The sequence below is a fragment of the Diadema antillarum genome, unplaced genomic scaffold, assembly GCF_040938485.1.
Source record: "Diadema antillarum isolate AM-2024a unplaced genomic scaffold, OU_Dant_1.0 seq00000275_RagTag, whole genome shotgun sequence".
Classification (NCBI taxonomy): Eukaryota; Metazoa; Echinodermata; class Echinoidea; order Diadematoida; family Diadematidae; genus Diadema; species Diadema antillarum.
In genome coordinates, this window is record NW_027271307.1 from 86,606 (window position 1) to 111,457 (window position 24,852).

The window sequence follows — 24,852 nt, forward strand, 5'->3', positions numbered from 1 at the left end:
CATCATCCTATCTGACTTTCCATGTTCTTTTACAAAATTCTGTCCACATATTTCAGTTTTGTTCGTCCTTCTCTCTCCCCTCTTTCTCTCTCTCTTTCTATCAATCTATCTTTCAGTAGATATATATCTATCTCTCTTTTCAATTCTTTTCGTTTTAACCACTCACTTTCTTAAATTCTTCAAATCGTCACCCCCTCATCTCCTCCAGTCTAATCTGTGCCATTCACTTGCTCCTGACAATAGCCCAGCAATCACCTGCAGCTCGATGGCCCTGTCCCATTCAGCCGGCTTGCTGGTCCAACATGTCGCACTCCGTCTAATTGTCGGAGGCCCTTAATACCCCCCAACCCAAATCTCACTTAATGCTTTGCAATGTAACACCAAGCGATAATCTGAATCTCTCTCACTCTAATCCGTCCTCTTATCCACGGATTAGAAAAGGCAAGAATGTAGTGACCTTTTTTTTTTTCTATTCACCACTTTTCTTCTCTTTCCCCCCTTTCGTATAAGTTTTCCATTTCGTGTTCAGACTAGTGAAATATTTAATTTTATCCCCAAATGTATTGCGTCTCGAAAAGAGGTGTTTCTGAGTAAATAAAAGAGTAGTTTCCTCTACATTTAAGTTGACTTAAATCTGTAGAGACAAAAAAAAAACAGACGGACAAACAGGATGGTAAAAGCTTTGTTAAACTATAAAGAATGGTCATTACGATTATGATCATGATAACAGAAATTCATTGAGATTTACAGTTTCATATTATGTTTTAATCAATAATGATATTGACGATTCCAACCACATTAAGGTCTGATTTAAGCTGATCATGAACTCGCAACTCTCCCATTCGATTGTGCGCAAAAAAAAGCAATTAAAAGATGCTAATGATTTGGTCTACTTGATGAAAATTTGTAAATGTGAACATATATTCTATAATATATTTATGATTTATCATATTTGGTCTATAGATTAGCAATTCCATCCTTAACACCCCTGCAAAATCATTATTGCTAGACTATGGGTTATACAACATAAATAATACATGGGATTGTAATCAATACAACACAAATTTGAAGCTAAGGACACAGGTTTCTTTTTTTTTTCTATTTCGTATCCCAAAAGCAAATTTAGTAAAAGGTCATTCTGCTATATCAAAATGGTGTTCCTTTCAGGACTTTGTTCTACATACCGCCACAAACTGCAACATCCCTATCGAGTCTAATTAACCTCGTCACCAACAGTCAACTTCATCACCATCTTCTGCACAGGAAATACAGCACCAGCTTAGTGTAGCTGAATATGAGCTATCCACCCTTCTTTCACAGATGGAAAATGAACAACAACAACAACAACAACAAATTTCCCTATTCAAATGAGCGCTCACGATTTACCGACCATGACATGTCGCGAAAGCTGGTCGTGTGCATCGTGAGCGTATAGTGTAATAATCATGGGATGCCAGTCGGCAGGTTACAGCTTATATTAGTACTACCAGTTACTCAGAGCCATTCCGAAGAATCACGAGGCATGTCTCCTTATTCTCTTTGCGCAAATACAGATTTTTATCTAGGTTTTGTCTATTCTAAATCGGCAGGAAGAAAATGGTAATCACATAACATTTTACCCGACGTAAACAAATCTCTCTTGAGTGTACGTGACTTTTTTTTTATAGCTTATGCCCGACAAGTATCATATAATTTCCGAGTGACATTAATGTCTTAACCCATTGAAGACGAGTCCCGAGAATACTCGGGCAGGTGTCTATGACACCAGTCCGTCCTTAACGGGGGATGGTGCTACATCGTAACAGAAAATCGTTGTATGTAATTTACATGTAAGTGATGCGCATAGCCTGAAATTTGATTTGCTTCCATCACAAAATGGTGAATATAGGGGCATCTTTTTCTTAAGGATTTTTCAAAACTTACTGTACTGTGGCGACACGAACGCCGTGCAGCTTCATTACAAACATTCAAAATACCGCAATGACACAAACAAACTATTCAAAAAGAGGGAAATGTTTGAATGAAGCGGCAGTTATTTCCGACTTCCTGAGGTACTTTCTGAAACCCACACCAATTACAAGTCGGCGGGCAGGTACTGGTCTTGAAAGATGAACGCACTCTCACACATGAACAAAAAGAGAGTGAGAGTGGGAGTTAAGTGTCGAGTAGCGGTACTGGATGAAACCAGGGTCCATGTCGAGGAGAACACTCCAGCGCGTAACTAACACTAGGCGGCTAGACCCGGGGGAGGGGACAGGTCGTACAGGGGTCCTGGCTTTATTCAATCTTTTCAAAAGACACACTGACAATAACCCGTTCTGAGTCCTGTCTTTTTATCTCCTTTTCTTCTTCTTTATCTGTCTTTCTCTCTTTATTTCCCTCCATATCTTTCACTCTTTTTGTGACAACCCAGGGTCCATCCTTTTCACGTCGAGAAAGCGGATTAATTCCGAAAAGTCTTTGAAAGTGATAAATCAGATTCGCTAGTTTTTCTGTTTTACATTGAGGAGGATTTTCCGATTGCTAATCGGATTGTAAAGGCTTGTATGGGACTCTTAACCCGCCATTATCCGGCCGTCCTTTCTTCTGGCTAAGAATGAAATCCCAGTCGCAGTCGTGTTTTACCAACAAGCTCCCTTATCCTCAAATATTTTGACAGCTTTAATGACGCGGTCCCGCGGGGACCATGAAGGGGGAAAAGGAAATTGAATTTCTCTCCTGATTTGTTTGTTTGGTCTTTTTTATTTCATGGTTTGGTAGTTCTTCGTGATTTTTTTAATCCTTCTCTAGCTCTTTTGCCAGTTTTTCTTCTCCCCTTCAACATCCTTCAGTTTTTTGCAGTTCTTCTCGTGTTAACATCATCATTAATACATGTATCAAACACGGTTGAAATCTATCCTTCAGGAACATGAACAACTACCCTTGGTGACAGGGCGTTCTATTGTATGCCCGTTCGAAATTATGGAATAATCGCCCTCTGTTTGTAAAGAAAGCAGCTAATACAGCTAAACAGTTTAAAACCAGGTTAAAAACTCATCCTCTGAAAAATGTTACTTAGGTTTCAATTATTGTGCATGTCATGGCTACAATTAACGTGTAATGACTACTGTTTCGTAATGCTATGTTTGTTAATATGTTATTATAGTACTGCGCAATATGCATGTCCTTCATTGTTATCATCATTATTATCAAAATCATTTCCCAACTATCGTCATCATCATTTCAAGTATCATAATCTTCGCTGTATTATCATCGTTATTGTCAGAACTTTACTGATTCTTCAACCTCGAAGTAGTTTCTGTCCTAGTGGTATACTGTCTATTTCCATCTATTATTTTCGTAGAATTATTTGAAGCCCCGTAAACTTTAACAAGAAAATAATTACATTTGCAGTAACTTAACTTTAAATTGCTATGACACTGTGCGATGACATGACACATAAACAGATCACAAATGGTAATTTGATTTGATTTGATTTGATTTGATTTGATTTGATTTGATTTGATTCGCTTTAAAGGATACATGCCAATATCATCTGGTCACTCGCAAAGGTCGATGTTTTAAACTCTTCTAAAATCGTTGATTTTTATTCAATCTGTAATGATTTATCTTTGGAAAAAAAAATGAGTGTCTGAAACTTGGAGAGAAGGCAGTTCCAAACAAGACAAGGTGAAGCTGAAAAATATATTCCCGTTTCAAGATGCCGCTATAGGGGGCGCCCCATCAGCTTGCCCACAGGAATCTCATTTTTGTGCTGACACTGTGTAAAAGTGAATGAAGACATTAAGACGACGAAAAACAAATGTCTCCATCAGTGAAACTGGGCTTTTCCCTTTGTGCACCCAACCCCTTCTCCAGCCCCCCCCCCCCCTCCCCCTGTTTGACTAGCCAGGATTTGAATGGATCTTTGTGTTCATGTGCATTTTGTATTCATCTTCTCTTTCCCTCTGTCGTATTATGTATATGAATGTGATTATAAACAATCATTGATTCGTGGTAGGCCTACTTCATAACACACACACACACACACACACACACGCATATATATATATATATATATATATATATATATATATATATATATATTAACTTATATATATGATATGATTATGTACATAATAGATAGATACTTCTAAATTTTATATCTGTATCCTTACAAGAGGGAGATAAGAGAAAAAGATAAGAGAGGAAGAGAACGCTGTAATGCAGCAATTTTCCAAACCAATTACTCCGCCCTGTAGCCGGATTTCAGCTGCGGCGCGCAAAGTGAATGCAAGGCAATTTCACATTAATGACTACAGCTTTTCTCGCCTTTTGTGCCGAATTCAACCGGCATTCCATACTCGCAACGGCTGGTCGAAATTAGATTAAAGTGCACAAGGCTTTTTTTTTGAAAATGTATCGCAGATGTGTATCAACAAAAAAAAAAGAGAAAAAGATCTAAAAATCACCAGTCTTTATGAAAGGTTTTGTACAAGGGGAAATTAAATCTTCAAGAACGTCTGGGTACAATTACATGAACAGATGATACAAATCTTCTTCTCTCTTTGTCTCCCTTTCCCCCTTATCCTTTCCTCCCCAGATGAAACAATTATTACATGTAATTTGACAAAATCTTAACCATTTTTTTTTCTGAGTAATACTATAACATCTTCTGTCGTGTATTCCGAGAAAATGGCGAACAGGATGCAAAGTGTCAAGAAAGTTTCATTTCACAGCTTTCTTATTTTCCATAATTCATTGTCATGTGTTGTTGGTGTTCAAGTCTTCTTGGAGCGTGGCGTAAAATAGATGTAGGCTACACTTATGAATGAATGCAAAATGTGCCAATTGTCATGGTCTGATTGGCACATATTACACAGTCATGCTTGTAGATCTTCTTTATTTATTTATTTCTTTTAGTTAAGTGGGGTCTCTTACTAAACGCCGTTAAACACCCTCAATCGAGTGAGAATAATAGGTTACAAACATAACTCAGAAACACGGAAAGTTCGGGTCTACTGCAGTAATGAGGAGTCTTATTAACCTCAACCTCACTGAAATTGATATTACACACTTACTTTTTACAGCGCAAGAGAAACAACTCAACTGAGCTAAAAGCTGCCTCGTCTCTTTTGTTGTTGTTGTTGTGGTTGTTGTTCGTGTTGGTGTTGATGTTGTTGAAACAGTCCATATCTTATATTGAGTTATCTCCTTTAGAAAAAGTTACAATGATTTAAAATGAGTTACACCCTATAGTCCATGGTTCATTGATTATTTCCTCTTCAGTAACTGGAATAACCATATGGAACCGACCCAAACTAACAGATTATGCACAGTTGTCTGTCTGTGTATGAGTGTGTGTGTGTGTGTGTGTGGGGGGGGGGGTAATAACTTTGCGAAGACTTGCAAAAGACTACTGTGACGAGCATGAACGTTTGCTGTTATCATGGACCCTTAGGGTCCATGCTGTTATCAAGCACTGTCAAGCAAGTGAATGAACCGACAGAAACTTGCATCTAAAATCTAAAGAAAATATCGGTGACGCACTGTTTCGCCATTTCAAAACTTCGACTCCACAGCGACCTTTTTTTTTAAAGAATCATATCAATGTACAACTACTTTACACGTCCAATTAAAAGAAAAAATAATAATTGCTAATTGAAGAGAAGTGAAAACAACTAGCCAGTGAAATTGCTCATCAAATCAGTAATGTCTTCAGTATACGATGATTTAAATGAAATATTAATGCCGGAATGCAATATCAATTAATCGCAGAACAGTGGGATCTTTTTATTTTATTGTTGCACTGTTTGTCATAGAAATTGGTACTTTACATGATTCTGTTTCACTATATCTTTTCTCCTTTTTCAATCATTTACTAAATTGATACATTATCTCAAAAACTTCAAAAAGAGTTTTTTTTTTTTTCTTTTGCACTTCCTATTCTTCTGTCATCAGGAGGAAACTTGAATGACTAATTATTACTTAAAGAATCTTATCAAAACAAGACAAAAATGCCCTGGCATGATCAAGTTGAGTTGCTTAAGTTGCACTATTTATTGGACATAAGTTATGCAGCATAGATACTTAATTTTTAAGAGAACAAACTCTCCAACATTGTCCAACACACAAAATGTTCAATGTAGTAAAGCTTGGCTTGGCCTTGTTGGCTATTGATGACCGATCGAATATGACAATGTCTGACATGTAGCGAATTTCGAATAAAAAAGCAGATTTACAAAAATATACAGTAGGTGAATTGATGTGCATTTCTATCCGCTTCAGGTAAGGGTGGAGTACGGGCGACTGGTGAGCGCCAACGACGCCAACGCTATCGGCTGGATACAGAGCATAGCGGCGGCCAGGCACGACCACGAGCAGAATCTGACGGCGGAGCGTCGGCCGGACGGACTGGTTGCGTTCCGCACAACCAGGCACGTTCTGAAGGGGGAGGAGCTGCGAGTCTGGTACGCCCCGGCCCTGGCGAGAAAGCTCGGAGTCCCCGCCCATGTTGGATCGTATGAAGGTAACTTGATATTCTATCTCTGTTTCATATTTCCTTGTTTTTCACTCATTCGCTGCCACTTCTGATAATTCAATCCTTTAGCATTTACCAATTCTTTCAATCATTTTGTCTATTTCTTACTTTCTTCATGAATTTTCATGACAGTTGTCCAAGTTTGCGCACTCCTTCAACGGCAATCGATCTTTTTGGGGATGAAAATGAGCATAAATTTACAGTACATTTTGAATGATGATTTGAAATCAGTCCTGCTGTACTATCTCCATCACGTTGTGTAGTTAGATGTTCTCTCGAAAGTTAGTCATGCAAAACTGAATTGTATTCATTTTGAGTGTTAAAGGTAAGCTCTTACTCTATAAATTCTTTAGATTGAGATGAGGGACCAATCCACAAATTAGATAGAAAATCTCAATCTAATCAAATTGAGAAGTCAATCTTTTTCTCAATCTGATTTTGGATTGGTCCCACAACACAATCCTATAGATTTATTTCCAATCAAAAGAAATTACTGAGACCTTTCTGTCATAGATACTGAGGGTCTCGGTTAATGGAGTATTTTCAAAGCAAATTCACGTACATAATAAAAGCCTTCGCGTTGAGACAACAAACAAATATATATAAGGGGTAAAAATCTAGTAATATGCTGGAAATAGAAACACCCAGAGAGCGCAAACCTCCGCCATGACCATAAATGATGACCATACATGGTCATTAACGCCATAAATCTGTGAAGAAAAAAAATTGGATTGATCAGCACCAAACTCAAGATCACTACCAAAAGCGAATCACCTGTTCATTTCACCAGAATGGACCTATCCTGAAAATACATTTCATCAAATTCCTACAAGATAACTTTTAGAGTTATTCCTCACAGACAAACAAACAAAACGCCGGAAGAAACATAACCCATTTGGAGGAGTTGAGGACTATATAATCGAGCTATACAATTTTCCCCCGTAGGCCTATTTATACTCAAGCCCACCTTGCTTTCGTCGAGTTTGGGAAAAGAAGCAACTTAACTATATGCTGTAAACTTATCATAAAGAACGCCGTTATCATTTGCCTGTCACTTACAACACAGTGATATAGTACGTTTGAAATGGCGCGCACTCTTCCAATACTTCGATAATAATAGGGAAGCATCTACCAGGATTTAGTGACATCCATGACACCAGTTCATTCTTGGTTTAGAGGTAGTGTCACTTTATTTTGCTCTTTCAATTTCTCTTTCCACACGCACAAAAGCGTTATGGATTGCAAGCAAGAGCATTGGAGTTTCTGTTTAGCTAAATGTCTTGTTGTGATTGTTTCTTATTCGTGTTCCTTTCTTTTTCGTTTGTTTTGATTTATGTTTCAATCTCTCTCTCTCTCTCTCTCTCTCCTTTATTGTGTCACGTTCTCGTTTTCTCTTTCTTCTCTTTATTTTTTTTTTTGTGCGTTCCCTTAAGCAATTGTTATTGGAGATTTTGCTCTGTGGGAAAATGTCCCCCGCAACTCCAAGTAGCGACCTCAACGATAATCAATTAAATTTGTCATTGATTCTCATCACAATGGAACTCAACAACGACGCTTCTCAATTCTTGTGTACCATAAAAAAGAGGCAATTGAATGAGGCAAAAGCTGATATTGCCATTTCATTGCGAAATGATTCGGATATCACATTTATGGGCTCCTGATTGTGGGAGTATTTTCTTTCTTCCATTGATGGGTTGTCGAGTTTTCTTCAGCTGGCGTTAAACTGCCAAGGATCTACCGATTTACCGTTCCTAAAATGAAAGAAAAAAAATCTCTGTCTTTCATTTTGTTGTTGTTGTTTGTGTTATTCGTTCATGACAACGGTCAGCAGCAATCCGTGTCAAATAGAATGCCACGACAATCGATGACGGCCAGTCTATTATATCTTGCAAACACATATTCACCGGCTTCTTTAAAGGGAGAATATCCTCTAAACGTTCGCTATAGTTTTCGTTACGTAGTAACCCATTCATAAATACATTCATTCATTCATTCATATATTCATTCATTTATACATTCATACATTCATTCATTCATATATTCATATATTCATACATTCATTCATTCACTCATATATTCATTTATACATTAATTCATTATCATTCGTACATATATTCATTCATTCATACATTCCTTCATTCATTCATTCATACATTCCTTCATTCATTCATTCATACATTCCTTCATTCATTCATTCATACATACATTCATTCATTCATCCACTAATACATTCATTCGTTCGTTCGTTCATACATGCATTCATCCATTCATTCATTCATACATTTATTTATTCATACATTCCTTCATTCATTCTTTCATACATTCTCTCATTCATTCATTCATACATTCATTCATTCATACACCCATTCATTCATTCATTCATGCATACATTCATCCATTCATTCATTCATACATTCATTCATTCATACATACATTTATGCATACATTCATTCATTCATGCATTCATACATCCATCCATCCATTCATTCATTCATACATTCATTCATTCATACATTCATCCATTCATTCACTCATTCATACATTCATTCATTCATAAATTCATTCATACATTCATTTATACATACATACATTCATGCATACATTCATTCTTTCATGCATTCATACATTCATTCATTCAAGGTCTTATTAAGTTCTTTGAAGTAAAGACTATCCAGCACAGTAAAGGGTTTTTGTTTTTATGATTTATAAATGCATTCACCTCTTTACTCTTTCATGTATCCTAATGAAAAAGTCTTTGTTTGCGATAAAACGCATATACATTTGGTTTTTCGAATTCCTTGCTATAAGAAATCGTTTAATAGCGTTTTTGCTTACTTAACAAAAACACTTTTATGCTGTATTTGTTCATTTGTATTATTTATTTATTCATTCATTCATTCATTCATTCACCCACTCATTCATTCATTCATTCATTCATTCATAAATGCATTTATTCATTGCTAGTCTACATACTCATCTTTCCATCTATATCTATCATTATAATTAATCATACACTCATTTATTTTATCTGTGTGTCAGGGAAGTTACCCCGGGGAGAAAGTTCTCGAAGGTAAAACTGGAGAATATAGAGCAAATCATCTTGGGCCTGTTTTTTAAGAGGTTTACTATAAATCGTGAGTTCCAATTCAATTTGATTAAAGTTAAGTATCGTTTCTTTCCATCCAACAAAAGAGTGAAACAAAATACAGATGATTAATGACACAAATAAATTATCGTTTTATCAACTTGTCAGAAATATATCATGCATTATGGATCGTAAAGTATACTATTACGAAAACTTACATGATGTTGGCGTGATGAGAGAATTAAAAGCATTAGTGTAGACACGTATATAAATGAATATACACTTTTTATATACACATGCATATAAAAACATATACATTATTGACATCTAAGTAGGTATAACTAGATATCCTATAGAATGTAGTGGTGTGTATGTGTGTGTATATGTTTATGTGCACTTGTTTGAATAGGCTTTTCTCTCTGCTAAGTTCAATTTAATTGCTCCACCTGCTTTCCCTAAGGAAAAAGGTTTGAACAAGAGACTCTTTCTGCCAAGTGTATAACACATCAGAGATATTTTAGAACTGCAGTAGATGCTTATGCAAACGCGCAAGTGCACATGCCATCATCATAACTGACATAACGGCACCAGAATGCGATAACCTTCTATTGTCAGCTGTACAAGCAAAGCGAGTAATCGCATTCACCCATTCAGTGGCGCTACGAGTATTTAGTCGTGCAAACCAAAAGGATTCACTTTCCACAACTGACGATAACCCCGTATAAGCCTATCAGCGCGCGATGATGTTATGCTTTATGCGAATGTTTTAAGGAGGATCGCAGAGGAGCATTCTGTGCGCGCGTCAAAAGAAGGGCGCACCACCATCGGGTAGACAATACCCCTTCCATGTTAGACCTTGTAGGGGAATAAAGGTGCCAGGGAGCGTACCTGCACGGGTAACACTCCAATCCTATTACCTACGGAGAGTAGAATTACCTCTGTGCGCATGGTTCGCGATGAAAGGACCATCACATTTTCCAGAGCAAAGGACCCTGTATATACACGCAAGGAATGTCACAATATCACTTTATAGACACATAATCGCGTGGGTGTTTTTTTTTTCTTCCATTTCTTTTCTATTTCCTCTCCCCAATGCTTAAAGCTGCTTTATTCTGTTATGACAACACGTTCCCTTTCATATTGTCATGTATTAGTGGGTAATATCATTACTTTTCTAATCAGCGTAATAATTCTGGAAAGGGAGAGAGAGTAAAAAAAACCGCTGTTAGGTTGGGGTATATATTGCCCAAGCATTTCCATCTTCGGTTGCCAATAATGACTGTACGCGTGTGTCGTTTTGTGAAAAACGTAATGAATCAACAATAAGGATGAAAAGGTTAAGAGTGCTAGTGCATGTTTATTTGACTCTCTATAACGTTTCAAAGAAAGCGGAGCAAAATAATGTGGCATTTTGCAATACGATGTTTTTATTTAGGTTATTCCAAGCGGAGCTAGATGAGTAAAATCTATGGTGATCCAGGGATTTCTGGAACACTTTTACGTGAAGAGAATACTTCAATACAAACGCTCACCAAGAGTTACTAGTAGGTGTTACATCCATCACATGTAGACAGGTTCGGGTATTATCATCAACCATTACAAACATGACAGTGATAAACCTCAATGAAGCTCTTGAATTATTGTATTCATTTATTAATGAATTTATTGTTATATCACAGGAAACTACTACATTCAAACATAAACAAAGCAAATGTGTACACCCTTTGCTTGTGTACATCGACAACGTTGTCGATGACGTTCGATTTCATCAAAATACGAAGTGAAACTAAATCGTCTTACTGAACTGAAATACAATGCTTTGAAAATGGTGATAATTTGGTGATAATTTGGGGGTTTTAGACATAATGAGAATATAGACATATCAACACAACGAGGCAAGCAGGCTCGATTGCAGTCTAACTCAAACGTTTGGTGTTTTAATGATTACGCAGATTTGTTCAAAACAGCTAGGATCACGCAAAAATTGCAATCAAAATTGACTTATTGTTTTGCCTGAAAAATACGAACATATGAATTTCTGAAATATGCAATATCATGCACTAATGTGTCATGTATAGCCAAAAGGTATAACAATTGTATATTCAATGTTTGAAATGCGAATTTATGTCTTATACTCTTCCGTGATATTAGAATAAACTTATTTTGTGATTATTTCTTTCTTAAAACAGTGTATTCACCTTTCTCTTTTAACTGATTTCTACTTGGGCGCTGAATGATCTTGGGTCATGACGAATAAGAGGTAGGGCAGATTTTTTATTTCCTACTTTCACACTGACCACAAGTTTTTAGCACCCTGCGAGCAAACGGTCGCCCGTTAACCGTCGGGAGAAGAATACGCGAGAAGATAAGAATTCAAAAGAGAAAGAGCGAACGGACAAACTTGTTCTTTGCCTTGCGTCTGGTTTCTCTTCTCACATCCTTCGAAGTATCTGGTCAGATACTTCATTGTCCATAATCCACCGACAATTTCTATGGGCGAAAGAAGGCAGGGGTCCCTAAATCCGCTACGTTAGCCCAAACAGTTATTACCACTTGAACAAAACGTGCAAATACAGATGCCCCAGAAGTGAAAGGAACTGGTCAGCTCGTACTGCGAGCTGCTTATGGTATTAACGCGTTAAGAAGATTTACCACGAGTGAGGGGGCAACGGAACATGTTTTAAGCTTTTTTTTTCTTTCGAGCCTTTTCTTTTCACTCTCCCTCGGGTTTTTTTTTTATCAACTCTTTAACCCTGTTGGATGATGGATTTTTTTCCCCTCTCTCTCTTTCCCTTGATGACAGTTTGGGAAGTTAGAGTCCTTTGTGGACACACCGGTGTGTAAAACAGGACAATTAGCGTGTAGCGGCAGTTAGCTGGGAATCAAGCCCTTGTAAGCCTTGTGGGCACCGAAGTGAACAGAGCTGAAGGTGGAAGATTATTATTTTGCTTTTACTTCTTTAAGAGAGAAATCATAATCTGAGACTTTCTTGTACCGGTAATCCGATTGGCTAGCTTCTCTATATTCTTCTTCCCCTCGCTCTTCTATTCCTTTCTCTCTCTCTCTCTCTTTTCTTGGCACGCCACAAGACGGCTAACTTTCTCACTTCTCTCTCTCTACCCCAATTTGCGAGCGACTTGTCGTAGATGAGAATATACTTAATTACGAGTCTTGTGGAGGGGTAGTTCATTACGACACCAGGAGGCAGGGGGGCATGAGAGACTCTTGAAAGTCGACTGGTAGGCGGAAGTTGGTGGCTGTCATCCTAGAGTCTGTGCTAGTGTCAACGAGCAGCAGGTAAGATACCACTCAGACTTTTGGTTGTAATGTACTCAACAAGTGCACCCTAATAATGCCTTTCCACCACGACAGCGTATACATACACCGAGACAGAGGTGTTACATAAACAGGAATGATAATATATTTTCATTTTTTGGATCGCAAGATCCATGATTTTACTTCCCTTCTTTAACTTCTTGTTCTAGAGCGTCTTCTTCCCTGTTAACAGTTTGGCATCTCCTCTTGTTCATTCTGCTATAATTGCATGTATGTGGTGAGGTAAAGTGTGACATGACTGATATTGCACCCACGTGTAAAAGTTGTCATCATATTGACGCCACAAAACTGTAATCTGATCGTCCCTGGATATATACAAACTATATACATTTTTGTTTGATGGCTCTTCATCAGATTTTTGTGTTGTTTCTGTTGTTGGTATATCACGTGCTTGTCAGTCATCTTGACGCTGGACTCAGACAACTGTCAGGTGGGATTTTCTTGGTCTGGTTTAACGTTCGAAAAAAAGTGTCCCGTGGTGGGGGAAGACTAGAAAAATTGAAGTCGGGGACAATCTCTTCCTTACACGCTTTTGAGACAATTATCATTTAGCAGTCAGACTCTTAGAGGAAATTTGCAAAAGTTAAGCTTTCACAACACGGGCTTTTTTGTTCATTCTTTTGTTTATTACTTACTTAAATAATTTTTTCATAATTCCATTTATTCCACTGTACGACAAAAACGTAAATGTTATGATTACCAGGGTCTATATACTATCAATATTGTTACTACAGAGGCTATCAATATCCATTGTTCTCGTTATTGTTTTTATGTAATTGAATATACCTGAATATAGGAACGGCCCTAGTCCAAACTTGGTTGTCATCTTTGGGATCCCTTACGAAGTCATGCAAATATAAATAATCATTCAAGTGACGTTTCACATTTAAACTTGCATACACAACATTCCAATGACTGAAAAACTGAAAACATTAGAAAGTTATTTGTTGATTCCAATTTTTTTTTTTAATTCTCTCTAATGAGGTCTTGGGTCTTTCTTATATACAGGTATTCAGTTGTCATTAGCTTCATCGGAATAATTGTTTTCCCTCTTATCATCAAGACTATTCGTTTTACCAATACCACAACCATGCTGCCGGCTTGGCGGCGCCATTAGTAAACTTGAATGAGGTCACTTAGCGAAAGTCTCGTTTATGGAATAATGCTCTCGTTAGACCCGAGATGCTAAGACCTCTCCCCCTCTCTCTCTCCTTAGTCCCTACGTTTCTTTCGCGCCACCATCGATGCATGTCTTGCCGTGTCTCGGAATAAACAAGCCACCATCCCGCGATCGAAATTAGTAAGGGGATGACATGTTCCCTTTGTTGCCCAAAGTGTTTACCACCAGCTTTCTGGCCAAGAGTGCAATCGATCGATCGATCGATCACCTAATCAGTTGTGCCGGAGCTTCAGCCATGCCAAGTCAGTGCGCGAGTTCGGCAGTGGGAGAAAGAAAAAAAAATACAGGAGAGAGCGTTAACAAAAGCGAGTAACATTGAAGTTGTGCCTACCAAGGAGAGTGCGTAGACGTAGTAAAAAACTGTTTTCCGTCTTTGAAGTAAAGCTTGCTCTGAACATATAGCATAAAACAGAACTGCGACAAATCCTTGGTAATAACGAGCAGATTACCAACTTCATTATATGCGAGAAGTATTCTGAAGGGTCAGATTATTTCTACGTTATTATGGGAGAAATTAGTCGAGATAGAATGACATTAATATTGTCTGTTCTTCACGGTGCGCTGTTAAAGTTCGAAAGACGGGACGATGACGACGTCGACTTTTCTTTCTTTCTTTTTCGACGTGAATGTGAAAAGGATTTGTTTGCCCATGAAAGTTATCTATCATGTCTAGAGCGACCCAGCGTTCAAGTTTACCACTAGAGAAAACGATGCGATGGCTAACACACACACACACACACACACACACCCTCACACACAGACAGAATGTCTTGATTTCCCTATGTACTCGTAATAGTCCATCGTTGACCCATATAGCTGTTCGAATTTTTCAACCACTATTATGATCATGCTGATATCAACGTGCTTGTTTTCCTTCCTTTTGCAGCACTTAAGACTTGCATATGTTGGAGCAAAATATCAGTAAAATTAGTGATGTGAGCTTGCCTAAATAATTTTCTTTTGAGCGAGGTAATACTTCCTACCATTCCCAGAGTAACACGAGTTAAACTCCTCCGCTTACCTGGTGCTTACTGAATGCTTATGGGCTGTGGAATGTGATGATACAGTCCAAGTATAGCTACGCGCAGAAAGCATATTATACTTTTATTACTGAATTCGTTGCTGTTTCGGCAAGTTTCGGGGGGGGGGGTCCTGTCTCAAACTTTAAGATTGTCCTAAGATTTTGTTATACCGAAGTATCATGCATTTTCATTTCATTACATGAAGGAAATGAGTTTTAGCGAAGACATTAAAAGGATGTGCTTGCTTTCGTTATTAAGTGGGTGTGCAATGTACTTGTTCGCGCGCTTTTTAATCAACCTAATAAATCTTGTCATGATGTGTGAGAGTCAATACATATTTTATTTTCTCGTAGGAATGTACTCGAATCAATACCATCAATTGCTTCTGTTGAGAGAAAGTAGAATCAGTTAATTTCTGGGTGCTGCAGCGCAATTAATCTTTGAAAACTCTCTCCATCGCTCCCCGTACTGTCTGCGGGTCGCCGCTCACCAAAGCTCCGGTAAAGTCGCTGCTCCCCATCCCTCTCTCTCCCCCATATACTCCCGATCGATCGTGCCCATACGTCACTGGGCCTACACACAGGTGAGCTATACTCCCGGGATGACACAGGTGGTGATAATGCGGCGAGGCGGTGGCGCGCAGGACAAACACGGCTTCGATTTTGGCCTCGGGGCAAACTTTCTCTAGACTCCCGTTGAGCTATTTTTTTTTCTTTTTTCCTTTTTTAATCTCTCATGGCGTTTAGTCCTTTATTCATTATTTCGCTACTTTTTTTCTTTTTTCTGCTCACCATTGAGTTGTCTCCAAATGAATGTAGCTCAGCTATTGCAAAACTCATTTGGTAATGTATGCTCCTCTTTGGAGAACAACAGAGTTAAAATAGTAAAAGCAATAAAACATTCTAATGTCTTGTTATCAGCAAAACCCACGACCTGGCAAAGAATGAATTGATATAGGTTTCCCGGCTTAATTTGTAAAATTGTTGTCCACTTTCATATTATGTGCATTTGATTTCGATTGTTTGAAGCGGTGGAGTGACTTTGGTCAAACGATTTCACGTTGAGTGCTCTCAATTTCGTTTTTAGGCACCAAATAAATGGTCACTGTATAGTTCAAAGTAGGATGTAAGCATTCAATTTCATGTTTCGGCATGGATTTCCAAGTTTGTGCAGTCAAATTAGTGCAATGGGCAATTTTTACAATTTGAGCATTCAATTTTGCAATGCACGTATAGTTATGAATAAGCAAGAGTGATCATATTTAGCTAATCATTGAATGTAACTTTTACTTTTTATCTTAAATCTCATCATCATGATCAGCATATATTTATCTTCCATATTATTTAACTTCCATACAAAATACTAATTTCGTCATGTCATCACACGGCTTTCTTTATCTCGATCTAATTTACATCTTTATTCTCTTTAAGATTCTAAAAATTGTGTTTATAATCTTCAATTTGACATCTTCATTTTAATCACCATCATCAAACTGCTTTGTAATCGTCATTTTACATACTTATTTGCATCACCATCATGAGGATGCAAATACCATGTGTGATTCACGTGTATAGACGTTTTTAACATTCTGTTCAAATCGCGGTGTACTTTTTGATCCACATCGTATACCTACAGGTTTGATTTGAATGCTCCTTTTATGAACTTCTTTGTCTACATGCGAATGTGAATACTCGGAAAGAGCTGTCGACAGGTCGAGACGAAGTTGAATAACCATTCGACCATTGCCGAAAATGTTTGCGCAATCAATTAATTTAGAATGCGCAAATGACAAATCGTTTGCCAAATTAGTCAATTTTAAAGAAGAAAAACGATTTTGAATGACGTTGTTTCAATGCCTATGCAAATCTGACTAAAATTAATGTTTCTAATATGAAATTGAATGACAAAACAACGAAATTGGCCTGGAAATATAGTATGTAAGATTAATATCACAAACACAATGTAATGATCATAATGCAATTTAAAGCTGGAGATGATTCATCATTAATTTTCATTTTTTGTTGGTTTGGTTTTTTACTTTGTTATTTGCTTTTCATGAATTTGTAACTTTTCTATTTTTTCTCGAATCTTAGGACTTGATAGAGTGGTTTTATACATCTTGGGTGTTTATGTTACCATCATGTTTGAAGATCAGTGTTGCCATAGCGAAAATGTTGAAAATGAATTTACATTCACTTCATTAAGATATTGAATGATCAAGTGATCGAAACTCCTTTAAAGCTTCACTAGTGCGAGGCTCAATGTTTCAAAAGGTTTTGACAAGATAGCCTGTTGAGTGTCATTGACTCGGCTTTGATTTCTCTTGAACACAATAAGTGTTTGTTAAAGAAAAACAAAGAAAAACAAAAAAGCGGGACAAAAGGCATAGTATGTTCTGTACAGCCCCCTCGGGCTAGGTTGGGGTTTTCTCCTTTTTTTTCATTTCAGAAACAAAGGTAAGAAAATCGAACAAACCATGTCCTTGCTCTATATCATCGTGAATAAGGTCTCGAAGCTGTTGGAGCGAGGTAACGGATAAGGGTTCTTTTTTTTTCTTTGGTACTAGTAAACAAAATTGCTACATTCTCGCGACATTATTGATAAATACTGCAGGGAATGACATGTACCGCCCGGGGCTGTTCCTATTACACCTTCACGGAAAGAAAAGAAACAGCGAAAAAATCGAAATAATGTTGTTGGAGCTTTGAATACCATCCGGGCAAACTGGGGGAGAATGTTCGGGGTAACAAAACTCTTTGACAATGGCGAATCACTTTCTGGTATCCCCGGCGGTTTGCAGCTTGGCAGAAAACACCGATATATTGCGAAACAATGTGAGAGCAACAACCATGTGAGCAACAACCAAGCTGGGGAATTTACTACGGTAGAAACAAAATCCTGTGAAATATTGATATTGCTGATGTAAATTTCCTTGTTTTCAAATTCCAAAGCGCAGAGCGCGAGATCTAGACCTCATAGAGATCTAAAGACCATGTAAAGTCGATCATAATAATTATGACAATGTACATTATTGATTAACTTATAGTTTTTCAAAAATCAGCCCAAAATTTGTGCAGTAAAGTTATTCAAAGACAATACCAACACGAAATACAGATTGTTAAAAAACAGATTTTCTTTCAGCACTTTACAACTTACTGTATTAGATTGTTTTGCTTTGTCGAGCAAAGCAAAGAATAAGGCAAAAAAGCAAAGAATGATTAGTTTTCTGGAGGTGAGCATAAAGGACATTTTGTTGATTTGTTTGAGTAAGATTTTGTCGGACCCTCTCCCGAAATCCCAGCAGTAGTTTCCCCGTCTGGTGCTGGTAGGTGCTTGGTATTTCGTGCCAATGAGATTGGTTCTCCATTCTTCCGTGTCCTCGCCTGTTGGCGTTTGCCCCGCGGGCTCAGATTGAAAAACAGACGATCAATCGATCGCGATTTTTTCTCTCTCCTTTTTTCGACGAGGGCAAAAAACATGCCGTGGGATCGATAGTGGTCGATAGCGCGGAAAAGCCGACAGTCAGGTGGTGTATTCGCAACGCGATTTGCCCGCTCACGCCGAACTGCGCTAATAGTCACGTAAAATAGCGCGCCGCGAAGATTACACTTAGACCCAAATTCGTGTTTTATCTGAAAACTGAAAACAAACTGGTGAAATGCCTTACAAACATTCAGATTTGACCCTGGTTGACTTTTTGAGGGCTTTCCGACAGAATCTTCATAGATGTGAAAACAGGAATTAAAGATTACGTTTTGCTCTCGGTGACTTTTGTATAACCTTTGTCACCAGTATAGAAACTATGCATCATTGCCTTTACTTTGCATTGAAATTATCTGTTTGTTAATTTGCTTGTGATAATTATTGTCAACATCTGTCATTGGAGAGCGCAAAGAGTGCTTGCTATTAGTATCAATGCAACAAGTTTTTACGAAATGTAACGAGTGGTAACTTGTTTGCTTGTTTGTTTGTTTGTTTGTTTGTCTTGTCTTCAGACACATTTTCCCATGCATTCGATGCGTTATCCAGAATAATTTTTTAGTCATTTATGACTCTAACAAAAGTTGGAACAACACGGCAGGTTATCATATCACTTATGGCGAAAACCAGGTAATTTACAAGTAGTTCAGCTGTAGTCACATTTCTTTCTTCAAATCTCAGTGCGATGATGACGAAAAAAAAAATAGCATCACATTATTGTTGGAGTTGGATATTTCAAACTGCTATTTTGCTCAAAATAGCTTCAGCCAGTGTTCTTCAGTCAACTGTCAGGCCTGAATGAAATGGACTCATAAACATTGTCCATTTCAAGGATGCGCAGAAGCAGGCATATTACGGAACACGAGGCGTTAATATCTGCTATTGTTGTAATGGTTGTCAAAACACGGAGTGAGTAAAATCTGTTTCATCCTTTTTCTTTCTTTTTTCTTTCCTCTTCATCTATTTTCGATCATCCCCTCTTGTAATCTTTTATCATTCATCAACGGTGGCATCGACATCCCAACGTGTCCTGGGAGAAAGGAAAGTTTCGGGAAGAATGCAAAAACAGTGGACGGCAGTGTTTGATCAATCGAACAAGTGTCTTTTAACCCTTGCGAAAATCGATGCCTCCCCTTTCTCTTCCGTACCTCACTCATCTCAATCTCCATTGAAGAAAGCATGTAACTTTTCGTAAACAACTTCCTATCGGGGGGATCGCTTGAATAGGAAGGGTTCGCTACTTAGAGACAAGTCAGGGGTAGGAGCGGGACACTTTTTTCTCCTCACCTGTCCCCGGATGGTTGCTTGAAGGGGCCGACTGGCAGGTGGTACCAAAGAATCTGTTTTCCCCCCTCCATCCATCTTGGAGAGCAGACACGCTTCGCAAACTCAGACACCAAAACAGAGGATTTGGTCCGATAATTTTTTCGAAGTTTGTTTTCGGAGCTCGGCTGACCCGTTACACTTTCATGATTTGACTTTAGAAGGTTCAAATTCGGAAACGCAATTTTCGGCGTCGTTTATGACTTGATTTACGAATTTCTCGGCATGCGTGTGTTACATTTCTGATGAAAGAGCGTGGAAAAAAGTCCCAGTTATCATTGTACAGGTAAGACAACTTAGATTGCTGGTATACGTGGCCATGTCTTTGCATGGTAGGAGCTTGTTGTATGAAAATGTCGCCGGAATTCGTTTTATGTAACTTAACATTTGCCGTTGTTGTTTTCCTTTTTTTTTCATTATAGCTCAAATATTCATACACGTATGGAATTTAAAAAGCGATGATCAGTTATTTCTTCTGTGTTACTGAAATTTTGCTTGAGATATAAATCAGGCATCATTTATCAATTTATCATAGCATGATTCCAGTGTTTATTTCTCTATACATATTCATTCTCTTTTGTTCAAAGAAATAACAAAATCCGAGACTTATAAAGAATGCCAACACATAAATTTGATTAGCAGAATGTATGGCGCGTATGAACATAATTATACTTATCATCTATCTACCAATCTATGTTATTTTTTGTCACTTATTTATCCACTTATTATTTAATGAGCAAAATATGACCCTAAAAATAATACTGTCAAATCGATTGTGATTCCAGAGCGTCTAGTGTTTTTTTTTAATGATTTCTGAGTTTTATTTCGAGATTAATAACTTCCTTTTTTTTTCAGTATCTTATACACCACATGAATATTTCATCAAGACCATTTCATCAACGGATACAGGCATTTCAATTCCGCATTGTTTGTTATTATAATAATGCGCCGTTTAGAAACAAACCAAAACATCCACTTATCTCTCTATTTTTCTTTTTCATCTTCCTTATTAATTTTCAGTTCACTCACTAGCTTCCAGGATGCAGTGGAATTTTCATTCGAATGTGAACACTTTGAAATCACAGAGTCAGGCATTTGACTGAATTCGTACCTTACAATCACATATCATTGAAACAATATTTCATCAAAAAATAAGAAGACGCTTTGGTATCAGCTATACGAAGAATTTTTGTGCAGATTGCCACCTTGCCCTTAGCTGTTAAAAAAATAAAAACGATCTAAAAAGGGTTTAGCAATGTTAGTCTTCTGTAACAGCATGATATCATATTCTAAATTTCGTTTATACTTACTCGAATAAGATATTTTGGGATTAGGCAGCGATATCTTGATGGTAAGAGGAAACATAGCTGATGTGGATTTTAATCAATAGCTTTTAACTTCTCCACATTGAAATTCAGATTCAAATCAAATTTTATATATCCAATATCACATTTTGCCGATACAATCACAAAAAGTAATACGAAAATGTATAAACTTACATATAGGCCCTATGAAACTGTTCATTCAAAATCATATCATCATTGAGAAGAGCGGCCTAAGTTAAGGACAAGCATGCGAAGCTGTATTTTAGTTCCAAATTTATTTGATAGGGAAGTAGCATATACTCACACTTCATATGTATGCAGCATTTTTTACGAAGAGAATGTCATGACGAAAAAAAAAGAAAGAACAATTTATCAAAACAGCGAGACGACATACATTTTGGGGGATAAAGCAAATGAGGACTCAAACCATTTGTTGTGAATGACACATGGTTGTTTTTCAAAGAAAAGAAGCAAATTTTTTTTCTAAAGGAGGGACAATAAACATCGTGTAAAATAGGAATCAAATCAAATCAAATCAAACCACAACATTTTGTTTAATCCCGACTTGCACTGCGTGTTGATTATATAACTCATCACAATTTCATTTGATGGATTGATTGATTTCTTTTCTTTTGATCTTATTTCTGCATTCATTTTTCATGCAAGAATATAGCACAAAGTCAATTGAGCAAAGTAATTGAGGAATGATAATTACATATAAACAAGCAACTGGTTGACTTAAATGTACTGCACTGTTTTTCTTGATTATATAAAGACGAGTGGGTGTCATTTTACGTATAAAAAAATAAGAAGAAACTTTTAGATTCCATGTAGCTGCTGTTCAAGAGGCAAATCTAACTTTGATAGAAATGGAGGAGACCGTTATCATAAATAGGTGCTTGACGAGGATAACATCCACAAATAGAGCACATTCTCATTGTATCACTCGTCTCTGATTGTTATTTTTGTTTCTTTTCTTCCTCCAAGTCTCATTTTTTCTTTTATGTTGTTTCTGTATCTGTTAATCAATCGAGTTTCCTTCTCTTCCCCTAAGGCCTTGTAAAAAAGCTATGTCGCAATTGTTCTGTACACCCAGATGACTGTTGGAAATATTTGCGATATCTTTCTCATGATCAAAATTCTGAATCTGAATCTTAATCTGAATCTGATTTTACCTTGTAACTGAGTACAGCTTGATTGTTGGACATCGCTAGTGTTTGTTGCTCACAGATTTCTAAACCTCGGCAATCTTTTCCACAAAACATACTCTCGATATCACTTACACATTTCTTATATCAGCAGCATTTGAATTCTTCATAATCGTTTCTATTGGAAAAGACTGCCTCCTTTCTTTTAAAAACGTAGTTCCCTTGCCATTTGTCGAAACCAGTTTATGTTCCCTGATAAAATTCCCATGCATGGAATACCCTTGCCGTCGGAATATGACGAAGCGCTACAATTCGGTATAACAAGGCATAACCTCTTGGTCCATATTAAGTAATAAAATTGAAGACTTTATCATTTAGAAATAAGAGAAATGATATCTCCGGGTCACTTTATTTCTGCCATCAGAAGTCTTCTAGGTCTCTCAAAACAGATTGTTTTATAGTAATTCTGTGAGAGATGATATAAACGATAACGATTAATACCTGAAATATGAGATCACCTCAAACCCAAGATCACCCCGATATTAGCTACAAGCTAATATACGACGAATTGCAAATGATGTTTGCAAAACTGTAATGCAAGTTGCTACTACTCTCCGATTGTGATGAGCCATGAAAATGAGAATATCTTGAATTGCTTTAACAGATTTCATTATTTCCATTCGTTTAATGCCTCGAATCATTTGTGTTTTCTCATTTACATACAGACGAGGACGGATTCTTCGCCTGTCCCTTGTGTGCTCGAAAATTCCGATACCCAAACGCCCTCAAGTCACATCTTAAATCCTGCAGAGCAGCGTCGCATTGCAACACCGTGACGGTCAGACCGATCTACCGACACGACAGGGAGCAGCCCGACGCAGGAGAACCGACTCGACTTGGAAGCGCCTTCAGGAGAGTCACGCCGAGATCAGTGACCGAGTCAACGTCATTATCAAGAAGCTCGGGTGATGATGGCGAAGGCAGCGTGAGTTGGGCGGACCAGCGTCCCTTGAGCGGCAGCAGCGCCTTCGTGTCCAGCAGTCGAGACGGAGGGAGTGCGTCGGCGTTCAAGCCTCACACGAAGACAAACGCGCTCGGCAACGCGGCGTCATCTGGCGCCCGAGAGAAAACAGGCTTTCGCGCATTTCGCAAAACCCACTCCCCATCGACAACGAGATCGTCAGATGATTCAGTCATGAGTACAGTCAGTTCATCAGAAGCAACGAGAAAGGACTCAGGCGTTTTGTTTTCGGTCGACAAGATGCTGAATAAATCGGGAGGGGCACAGGGCGAAGGGCAAAGTACGAGTGGAGAAGCCATGAAGTCGCCGACTGGACTCGACAAAAATGCCAACCCATTCGACCCCCTGGCATACAAATCCCAACTTTCGATCCCAGCTAGCGTCGCGCAGTATCAGCCGCTCGATCCGTACGCGCACATACCAATTCGCTGCTTCCAACCCATGTTGCCGAGCATCGTAAGGTATGGCAGCATCCTCCCTCCGGTACATCATCGCGAACTTTTTAATGGAGTGAGCCATCCCTATTTCCCATACAAGGTCCCCATCCCGACACCGTTCAAATTCGTCCATCCACCACATCCCCTGCCCCCTCCTAACGAACTGGAAATGCCGAAATTTGCGGGACTCGAAAGAACACACTTGCCTCTTCAGGGTTCGTCTCCGTCATTTCAAGTGGGCGAAACACAATACTCTTACCTACAGGACTCGGGTCGCAAAAACAAGCGAGGGCATTTGTGCATATACTGTGGAAAGCTCTATTCGCGAAAGTACGGGCTGAAGATCCATCTCCGAACCCACACCGGCTACAAGCCCCTCAAGTGTAAGGTCTGTCTGCGTCCCTTCGGAGATCCCAGCAACCTCAACAAGCACATCCGCCTCCACGCTGAGGGTGAGACGCCGTACCGCTGCGAGTACTGCGGGAAGGTGCTAGTTCGCCGACGGGATCTCGATCGGCACATCAGATCCCGCCACCCGAACGAGGCGGCCAAGCGAGAGGAGAAGCAGAGGCAGGAAGCGGAAGGGAAAGAAGCCGAAAACGAGAACAGTCGCGTCAGCTCCGCGACGGAGGAGGAGGAGGATGAAGAGGATGAGGGTCTCCATGACGACGCCGAAATGTCTCCGCTGAGTAGCCCGGATGCTTCCAAGCACTTAGAGAGCAGTAGGCCTAATGACTGTATTGATGTGCAAAGTGCAAGCTGATTGGCTACCTCTCTGTCCACGCCATTGATCACGTGAACAATGTGAAGAACTGTAGGAAGAAAAATGATGAATTTCAAATACGTGTATGCTAGTACGTTGTGCTATTTTTTTCTCTCTCTCTCAAAGACACTGTCATACAATGTGGTTACTTAATTTTAGAAAATGTGGAACGCTGCATGCTGGTTTAACTGTTTTATGATTATGTTGATAAA

General features: G+C 38.4%; 1 protein-coding gene across 1 annotated transcript in view; it reads left to right on the forward strand.

Moving 5' to 3' along the window:
* LOC139729959 (PR domain zinc finger protein 13-like) overlaps positions 1 to 24,640 on the forward strand; it is a 31,758-nt gene extending 7,118 nt beyond the window's left edge. The window contains exons 2-3 of the mRNA XM_071640877.1: positions 6,268 to 6,508; positions 23,145 to 24,640. Coding sequence (XP_071496978.1) covers positions 6,268 to 6,508; positions 23,145 to 24,640 — 1,737 coding nt within the window. The remainder of the gene's footprint in view (positions 1 to 6,267; positions 6,509 to 23,144) is intronic.
* The last annotated feature ends 212 nt before the right edge of the window (positions 24,641 to 24,852 follow it).